Below are 10,000 nucleotides of genomic sequence, written 5' to 3' on the forward strand. Positions count from 1 at the left end.
TGTAGTGTTAGCTAAAGTAATATTAGCTGTGTAAATGTTAGCTGCAGTGTTAGCTAAAGTAATATTAGCTGTGTAAATGTTAGCTGTAGTGTTAGCTAAAGTAATATTAGCTGTGTTAATGTTAGCTGCAGTATTAGCTAAAGTGATATTAGCTGTAGTGTTAGCTAAAGTAATATTAGCTGTGTAAATGTTAGCTGCAGTGTTAGCTAAAGTAATATTAGCTGTGTAAATGTTAGCTGCAATGTTAGCTAAAGTAATATTAGCTGTGTAAATGTTAGCTGCAGTATTAGCTAAAGTAATATTAGCTGTGTAAATGTTAGCTGCAGTATTAGCTAAAGTAATATTAGCTGTGTAAATGTTAGCTGCAGTGTTAGCTAAAGTAATATTAGCTGTGTAAATGTTAGCTGCAGTATTAGCTAAAGTAATATTAGCTGTGTAAATGTTAGCTGCAGTGTTAGCTAAAGTAATATTAGCTGTGGTATTTGTTCATTGATTTATTTATTATTTTATTCATTTGTGAATATTATTTTTGTCTATTAGGTATCTTATTAAATACAATACACTTTATCATTTATTAGTTTTTTATCTCTTCATCTTGTTTCTCTTGCTGTCAGTCCGCTGGCTTCAGGCCTTCCTTTGTCAATTAGGTCTAAAAGTCTCTCTTCATATTCTTGTTTTTATTCCTCTTTACATTTTGACATTTATTTTCTTATTCTTTTACTAATGTATTCTTCTCCTCTCCCATGACTCCACATATATGTTTGTATACACACTATAGACACTGTTCCTGCTCCTGTACTTAAAGGGTCTTCCCACTGTTTGATTATAATCAACACAGAATTGCATTTCCTGTTTCCCAATTCTAAAAATGTCCAGCTATTTAAATGACTTCCTGTCTGTGTCTGTAGTATTGGTACGAAGGCGACGAGGCCGGAGACCTCCCGGTGGATTTCTCTATCGTCTGGGACGGAGATTTCTTCATCGACAAACCCGCGTCAATGAAAGGTAAAATATCAGTGATCAATAAAACCTGTTCATCATCAGTCAGCACAAAACTGACGTCTCTGGTGAAGATAGAGTATCAATATCTTATCTAATCTTAATACATACTGTCAATTATCTCAACTACTAAAACTATTCACTTCTGTTAATTTAACATTTAAATATTCTTGTATTTAATAATGTTAATTTACAGGAAACTACCTTCTTTCAATTCTAAATATAAACTATTTTTCAGCTTGTTTCTATATAAAATGTGCAAAGTGCTAAAACATCCTCAATAAAGCAGTAACACTTGTTTTCAGTGCAGGTGATGATGAAACATGTGATACCTGAGTGGTTTTTGACTCTGAGTGTTTGCTGTGTTTGTCAGCGCTGCTCTATAAGTGTGAGGCCCAGCGCTCCAGCTGTGGGCAGTGCCTGAAAGCTCCGGCAGCCTTTGAGTGCGGGTGGTGCACCGAAACCAGGAAGTGTCTCCTGCGGCAGCACTGTCCCTCCCCCGAGCAGAACTGGATGCACCACGGCCGACACAACCTGCGCTGCAGCCACCCGCGCATCACCAAGGTGGGGAATCGAACCCGCGGCCTCGTCAGCTGATCAGCAGAAAAAAACTCTTACAGTCATTTTCTAAAACAAAGAAATATGGTGGACTTTTACTGTGAAACATCTGTGCAGGAAGTGACTTTACAGCAATTCAGCAAATTTTGTAGTAGCATCTTTTAATCTAGACACAACAGTTCTTTTTCAACTATTTTCCAGACCAATAAATGTTTTAATTGAGCTCCTAATCTGGAATGAAAAATCATGAACTCATCTTAAAAGCCTCTTTTAATCTTTAAGCTTTTGATATGAAACATTTGTGTGGAGATGAAGCCGTCAGTGATAATATTTTTCATTGCAGTTCATCAGATGACTTAATATCTTTAATACTTGGTCTATAAAAGGATTGTTTCGTCTGATCCCCACATCCTGGAGCTTCTCTATGTAATGTTTATATTTTTTAAAACTGTTTTTAGGGTCCGTTTTGCTTTTTGATACAGTTTTCATTTCCAATTGATTTCCGTCTACTTTGCTGTTTTTTTTATCACCCTAAAGTTAGTTCCTGCGCAAATGTTTCACAATAAAAGCCCCTTGAGATGCTACAAACTTAAAGATAAGGCGAAAAGAAGCGTTCGTGCAGACGTACATTATATAAGAGAAAGTCGTCCACCTCTGTCTCATCCGGTCAAACATTCATGACTGATAAGTGATCGATCTCCTCCCCCACAGATTGACCCTCTGACTGGTCCCCGGGAGGGGGGGACGCGGGTGACGATTGAGGGGGAGAATCTGGGTCTGCAGGTGAAGGAGATCGCTCACGTTCAGGTGGCCGGAGTCCGCTGTAACCCCGTCCCCTCGCAGTACATCAGCGCTGAGAGGTGAGTCAGTGTTAGCATGCAGGTATGAACACATTAAAGGAACACTCCACTGTTTCTACCCATGATCCTCTCTGTCCTCATCCTGGTGTCTGAGTGACTGGTAGGTAGTAAAAGTGTTGGAACTGGTCCAGTAGATCTTGTTTGATCCATTGACAGGCTCAGAGTGTTATTCTAAGTGTGTGACAGCTAAAACCCCCGTTTTAGTGAATGTAGTCTGGTGTGTGTGCTGTTTGTGGTTAAACCAAAAGGATCTTCCAGGTCTCTCTCTGTAGGGATCCTTTCCATGATGCTGTCACACACTTAGAATAACACTCTGAGCAATCTGAGAATATGCACAAATGGGGCCAAGATTTAAAAACACCAGAGTTCTCCTTTAACAGAACATGCTAACAGAACACGCTAACAGAACACGCTAACAGAACACGCTAACAGAACACGCGTGCTGACTGTGTGTCTGCAGGATCGTGTGCGACATGGCTGAGGCTCTCCTTCCTCACTCTCCTGGCGGCCCTGTTGAGCTCTGCATCGGCGTCTGCAGCGCCGAGTATCGAACACTGTCCACGCAGACGTACTCCTTCGTGGTGAGTGTGTGTGTGTGTGTGTGTGTGTGTGTGTGTGTGTGTGTGTGTGTGTGTGTGTGTGTGAGTGTGTGTGTGTGTGTGTGTGATCATGAACTAGAGGAGCTAATAGAAACATGAGAGGACTTTGAAGACGAGCAAAATAAAAGCTCATTTTTTAGGGTTCAATTTTAAAACATGTAAAAAGTCAATGACTTTCTGTTTGGTTTGGTTTTCAATGGCGTTCTGACGTCAACGAGTTCAGCAGTGACGTGAATTAAAGATCAAAGACGGTCTGAGAGCGATTAAACGTTTGGAGGACAAATATATATGAACAAAAATGATCCAATCAGGAAAAATAACAGCTCCTAAACAGCTATGTTATAGGAATTAATATGTGGATTCTTCCTCCTCCTCCTCCTGTTCCTCTTCCTCCTCCTCCTCCTCCTCCTCCTCCTCTTCCTCTTCTTCCTCCTCCTCCTCCTCCTCCTCCTCCTCCTCCTCCTCCTCTTCCTCTTCTTCCTCCTCCTCCTCCTCCAGAGCCCCAGTTTCAGTCGGGTCCGTCCAGAGAAGGGACCCGTTTCCGGGGGAACCAGACTCACGGTGACGGGTCGACACCTGGACGCCGGCAGCAGCGTCACCGTCTTCATCGACAAGGAGGAGTGCCTCTTCGTCAAGTCAGTCCCACCGCCAGCGATCAATGAGCTGTAACTATTACATCACATCAGCACCAGCCAATCACTGACCTCCACTCCCCCCACCCCACCCCCCTTCTCTCCCAGACGGACCAATCGGGAAATTATCTGCATAACTCCCGCCTCCCTGTCAGGCTCTGGCCCCGCCCCCATTCGTCTGATGATTGACAGGGCCGAGGTGACGAGCGCGGACACCAAATACGTCTACACGGAGGACCCGACCATCACCAGCATCGAGCCCAACTGGACCATCCTTAAGTAAGACCCACATCCAGCAGCCCCCCGATAATCAATCAGAGTATTGATCTGTAACCTGTGTGTGTGTGTGTGTGTGTGTGTGTGTGTGTGTGCAGTGGCAGCACAGTGATAACAGTAACAGGAACCAACCTGTTGACCATCCAGGAGCCCAAAGTCCGAGCCAAGTACGGCGGCGTGGAAACCAACAACGTGAGAACAAACCCCAACACACACGTCCTTTAAAGGGACAGTCCGTACGTCCTGTGGTTGTCTGAGGTCCTTCTGCAGCCAGACAGACGCTAACGCTGCGTTCACACTGTCACGCTGTCACAGACATGGTTGATGCTACGCTAACTACCTTTAGCTTCTGTGTATGGCTGCTGAATCATGTTCACTAGCTATTAAAGATAATCATAAATCAATGTCCTGCTGTGGTTAGCATGAAAAGGGACTTTAGCCTCCTAACAAAAGGGCCACTTAAAACAAGTGAACGCTACATTTTCACCACTTAACTTCGCCGTCAGCTGTTTTCAACGGGAAACTGAAGCTGATAGAAGCCACCAGACTCCACTGACAAAAACGGTTCTCTTAGCTGACAGGACACATTATTTCAGATCCAAAATAACCCTTTAAAACATCAGAGTCACACAATAACAGACAGACCAACTGATGGAGGCAGCAGCAGACCAGCAGCTCCTGTGTTCAGGGTAAAATAACTGTTTTTGTCAATGGAGTCTGGTGGACAGTTGGATATCAAGGCTTCAGTTCCAGCTTCAGTACACTGGCTATGGATGGGTACCGCATATAGCAGCACTGTCCCTTTAAATAAAGGTGCTCATACTTCACTGTGGAAACACTCCTTTACAAGTAATAGTCCTCCACTGAAATGTTTTAATAACAAAATCACTCAGTGACCTCACATACGTGTTAAAACTGTGATGTCATGTGACCCCTCGTCACTGAGGGATTTCTCACCTTTTATTTTCCCACAGTAAAAAACAGAGAAAAGCCTGTAAAATAATAATCTAATTTAGCGTCTCTGCCGTCTCGCTGCAGTTCTGCACGGTGGTCAACGACAGCACCATGACCTGTCTGGCTCCTGGTTTGGTCTACAGTAAACCCAACCCACCAGAGGGGGCGCTGCGCCCCGACGAGTTCGGCTTCATCTTTGACCAGGTAACACACACGCGTCCTTTTACAGCGGTGACTGATGCTCTGTTCTTCTAACACATCCATGGGTTTAACGTTCTCGCTCAACACGTCTGATTGTTCCGCCCCACGACTGAATCCAGCTAACGGGAAGTTAGCAAGCTAACGCCGCTCCTGTCAGACTTTTACCCCGTCTGTTCTTATCACCATCAGTGTTGGTGAAGACTACATCTCCCATAATCCCACGCTACTCCACAACGTCATCAAACTATGTCTTTTGTTACTGCGTTAGTCGAGAGGCCGTAGTGTTTAACATGAGGGCGCTGTGACGGATTTACTCTGAAGTATCGTTTGTTTTAACGTTACCCCCCCCATCTGGTCCGGTCCAGGTCTCCTCTCTGCTGGTCCTGAACTCCACCCCCTTCACCCACTACCCCAACCCGACCTTCGACCCCCTGGGGAGCTCTGGGATCCTGGAGGTCAAACCGGGGTCACCCATCATCCTCAAGGTGAGAACGACGCAGCACACCAGTGTAGAAGAAGAAGGAGGTCACTGACTGCTGCCTCAGCACATTCAGCACGTTAGGACTTTCTAGACGAACCTCAGAGGCTCAAACCAAAACATGATCAGAGATAATTCCCTTTACTGGAGCTTTAACATTTCTACCGTGTGTCGCTGCTGCTCGTCTGGTTTCAGGGTAAAAACCTGATCCCTCCGGCTCCGGGGAACAGCCGTCTGAACTACACCGTCCTGATCGGAGAGTCTCCCTGCCTGCTCACCGTGTCAGAGAACCAGCTGCTCTGCGACTCGCCGGATCTCACCGGCGAACAGCGAGTCCTGGTGAGTGACGGCGCCCTAGCCCCGCCCACGGCCGTTACCGTGACGACATACGCTAGCGGTGTGGCGATTAGGCTGAAAAACACGTGACGGTTATCATAGTGGTGTTTACAAGACACAACAAGGAAGAGAGGGATGGAGGAGGAGAGAGAAGGGAACAAGGAGGAGGAAGAGGAGGAGAGGGGGTAGAATAAAAAGAAGAAAGGTGGGGAGGAGGTAGAGGAGAGAAGAGAGAAGAAGAAAAAAGAAAAAAGAGGAGAAGAAAAGTAGAGTAAATAAGGAAGGAGTGGAGGAGGGAGGAAAGGGAAGGGGGAGAAAAAGAGGGGAGAGGAGGGAAGTGAGGAAAAGAGGGGGAGGACACATGGAGATGGAGAGAATAGGAGGAAGGAAAAAACAGAAAGGGAGAAGGAGAGGAAAGAACAGAAGAGTAGGAAGAGAAGGAGAAAGGTGGAGAGGAGGAGGAGGGAATGAAAGCAAACAAGGGAGGAGAAGAAGAAGAGGAGGAGACCAGAGGAGGAATGAAGAAGAATAAATAGAGATGAAGAGGAAAGAAGGAAATGAAGAAGAGGAGAGAATGAAAGACGAGGGAAAGGGAGTTAATGTAGGAGAGGAGAGGAGAAGAAGAAAAGGGGAACAAACAAAGAAGAAGAAGAGGAGAGGAAAAGGGTAAAGAGGAGTAAAAACAGAGGAGAGAGGAGGAAGAGAGGGAGGAAGGTCTTTAGAAAGGGGAAAGTCATTAAGTGCAGCCGCAGGGAGTCATGGGTAATTGGTCTGATGTCACAGATCAGAGGGACACACACACACACACACTCACACACACACACACACACACACACATTAACACACACACACCCTCACCCTCACACACACACATTAACACACACACACCCTCACCCTCACACACACACACAGACACACACACACACACACACACACATTAACACACACACACACACACACACACACACACACACACACACACAGATGAAAAGTCTTCTCCTACCAGACAAACTATTGATACATTATTAAAACTATTGATTATTAATCAATGTTCCTGCTTCCTCCCTCTGATCTGTCCTTCATCATCTTCATCATCAGCTCGTCTTCATCATTTATTCATCAGTTTGTTCAGTGGAGCCGTCGTTTGTTTAATGATCAATATTTATACCCTTTGATCAGTCGCTCACGCAGGAGACGACAGAGAGAAGTTAAAGGAGTATTCCGCCTCCTCGTCAGTGCAGCTCAGATGTTTTAAAAGATATAGAATGAAAAAATAAAACCGTGACAAAGACCTGCGGTGTTCCCTTTTCCTCCAAAGGCAGAAAAACCACAACTCCCAGAATGCACTGCGCCACAGTCCTCACCAGCTGGCCCCCTCCTCCTCCTCGAGCCCCCCAGGTCTGATCCCACCGTGTTTAAAGGGTTTTCCCACGCTGCACAGACAGAAAACGAGGAAGTACAATCTGTAGTTCCAACAACAAGAGAGACCTTGAACAGATGATCATATAAGTGGCTTTCACAGCGCCGCTCGGTAACTCTGCCCCCACGGTTATTTCAGTGAGGGAGGGGGGGCGGCAGAGAGGGAGCAGTTTCCATCATGGTGGTTGTACCAACTTTGGCCTGAAATCCTGTGCTGTTAACTCCTGTAGAGTAGGTGGTACTTATCTTCAGATTCTGTCAGGGTGGTTCTCATGGTGGTTGTCAGGGTGGTTGTCGTGGTTCTCAGGGTAGTTCTCAGGGTGGTTGTCGTGGTTCTCAGGGTAGTTCTCAGGGTGGTTGTCGTGGTTCTCAGGGTAGTTCTCAGGGTGGTTGTCGTGGTTCTCAGGGTAGTTCTCAGGGTGGTTGGCGTGGTTCTCAGGGTGGTTGTCGTGGTTCTCAGGGTGGTTGTCAAGGTATTTGTTAGGGTGGTTGTCATGGTGGTTGTCAGGGTGGTTGTCAGGGAGGTTGTTAGGGTGGTTGTTAGGACGGTTGTTAGGGTAGTTGTCAGGGAGGTTGTTAGGGCGGTTGTTAGGGTGGTTGTCAGGACGGTTGTTAGGGTAGTTGTCAGGACGGTTGTTAGGGTAGTTGTCAGGGAGGTTGTTAGGGCGGTTGTTAGGGTAGTTGTCAGGGAGGTTGTTAGGGTAGTTGTCATGGTGGTTGTCAGGGCGGTTGTCATGGTGGTTGTCAGGGCGGTTGTCATGGTGGTTGTCAGGGTGGTTGTCATGGTGGTTGTCAGGGTGGTTGTCATGGTGGTTGTCAGGGTGGTTGCCACCTGGCATTGTGAACAGGCCTTTATATATAAAAGTGTCACATGTGGGCAGCACCGGATCTCGTGGCGGGGGCCGAGCGACCGACCTGAACCTGCGTGGGGGTTTGTTGTGTCATCCTAGCTGTTGCCGTGGGAGATGCTGTAGCTGTCAGAGAGGACACACGTCTGCACCACGAATCACAACGAGGACGCTGATGTTTCCTGATGTTCCCTCTCGGCCGCTTGTAATTGCCGTCTGTTCGACGTGGCGTGAGCGTGGCGTCCGCTCTGCGTGTGTCACTTCCTGTCAGGCCTGAAGGCCTCCTGCTGCTGACGGTTTCACAGTCTGGTTGTTTTCTGTCAGCTAACAGCGGCGAACCTCCTCCCCTCTGATGGTAACGTCCCGCTGTTGTCTCTCTCCGCCTGTAGATCCTGGTCGGCGGTCTGGAGTACTCCCCGGGAACGCTCCACATCTACTCCGACAGCGCCCTGACGCTGCCCGCCATCATCGGCATCGGAGCGGGCGGAGGCGTCCTGCTGATAGCGATCATCGCCGTGCTGATCGCCTACAAGAGGAAGACCCGAGATGCCGACCGGACGCTGAAACGCCTCCAGCTGCAGATGGACAACCTGGAGAGCCGGGTGGCGCTGGAGTGCAAAGAAGGTACGTTCTGTAGTTTCTACTGTCCTGCCGTCACCGTGGGATCTCCAGGAAACCACAAGTTTGCTCACAAGTTTTGCCCTATTTTTACATAGTCTGGTGTCTGAGTGACTGGTAGGTACTAAAATGTTGGAATTGGTCCAGTAGATCACCACAGCCAGCAGCTGCACACACACCAGACTACATTCACTAAAACAGGGACTTTAGCTCACAGAACACAGGAGCTGCTGATCTGCTGCTGTCTCCATCAGTTAGTTTACTTGTGTTATCGTATGTCACACAGATATTATGTTGGATCTGTACTAACCGTTACAAAGGCCACAGTCACACAATAACACCAACAAACTACCTGATGGAGGCAGCAGCAGAGCAGCAGCTCCTGTGTCCTGTTCTCTAAAATCCCTGTTTTAGTGAATGTAGTCTGGTGTGTGTGCTGTTTGTGGTTAAACCAAAAGGATCTTCCAGGTCTCTCTCTGTAGGGATCCTTTCCATGATGCTGTCACACACTTAGAATAACACTCTGAGCCTGTCAGTGGATCAAACAAGCTCTTTTAGTGGACCTACTGTGATCAGGTGCAGTTGTCCCAAAGGATCACGTTGCAGCCATTGCAGCCCGTTTGGTGTCTGCTGGCTGAGGTGATCTACTGGACCAGTTCCAACACTTTTACTACCTACCAGTCACTCACACACCAGGATGAGGACAGAGGGGATCATGGGGGAGAAACAGTGCAGGTGGGGGTAGAAATCTAAACGGTGTTTGGATGCTGAGCCGTTGTGATGTTCACCTCTTCCTCCCTGCAGCCTTCGCAGAGCTGCAGACAGACATCCAGGAACTGACCAACGACATGGACGGAGTGAAGATCCCCTTCTTGGAGTATCGGACCTACACCATGAGGGTCATGTTCCCCGGAATAGAAGAACACCCCGTCCTCAAAGAGCTCGACGTACGTACTCAAACACCTCTTCATTGCCTTCACCCAGAACAAACACCAGGACTCTTCCAGAAATAGTGGGAGCTGAAGCTTTGGGTGCAGTGAGACAGAACAACCCTCCACAGCGCCGGGCCTCCATGCAGCTTTAATTAAGCGAACCCAGCAGGAAGCTCTGAGCCACCGAGCCTCTGTTCTCTGCATCCACAGACATGAATTAGATTTTCTCAGATCCTAATAACGAGGTGTGGAAGTGGATCAGTCTGGGCGGAAGGATTTCCATGAATTTG

General features: G+C 47.2%; 1 protein-coding gene across 1 annotated transcript in view; it reads left to right on the plus strand.

Annotated features, from left to right (window-relative positions):
- The window catches only part of LOC139209356 (plexin A3), a 38,859-nt gene that overhangs the window by 18,428 nt on the left and 10,431 nt on the right, over positions 1 to 10,000 (plus strand). Inside the window, exons 9-20 of the mRNA XM_070839017.1 lie at positions 909 to 1,005; positions 1,373 to 1,563; positions 2,269 to 2,417; positions 2,878 to 2,998; positions 3,515 to 3,651; positions 3,757 to 3,927; positions 4,023 to 4,116; positions 4,963 to 5,082; positions 5,445 to 5,564; positions 5,753 to 5,896; positions 8,550 to 8,784; positions 9,583 to 9,725. Of these exons, the coding sequence (XP_070695118.1) occupies positions 909 to 1,005; positions 1,373 to 1,563; positions 2,269 to 2,417; positions 2,878 to 2,998; positions 3,515 to 3,651; positions 3,757 to 3,927; positions 4,023 to 4,116; positions 4,963 to 5,082; positions 5,445 to 5,564; positions 5,753 to 5,896; positions 8,550 to 8,784; positions 9,583 to 9,725 (1,722 nt within the window). The remainder of the gene's footprint in view (positions 1 to 908; positions 1,006 to 1,372; positions 1,564 to 2,268; positions 2,418 to 2,877; positions 2,999 to 3,514; positions 3,652 to 3,756; positions 3,928 to 4,022; positions 4,117 to 4,962; positions 5,083 to 5,444; positions 5,565 to 5,752; positions 5,897 to 8,549; positions 8,785 to 9,582; positions 9,726 to 10,000) is intronic.

Source organism: Pempheris klunzingeri, chromosome 11, assembly GCF_042242105.1.
Source record: "Pempheris klunzingeri isolate RE-2024b chromosome 11, fPemKlu1.hap1, whole genome shotgun sequence".
Taxonomy (NCBI): domain Eukaryota; kingdom Metazoa; phylum Chordata; class Actinopteri; order Acropomatiformes; family Pempheridae; genus Pempheris; species Pempheris klunzingeri.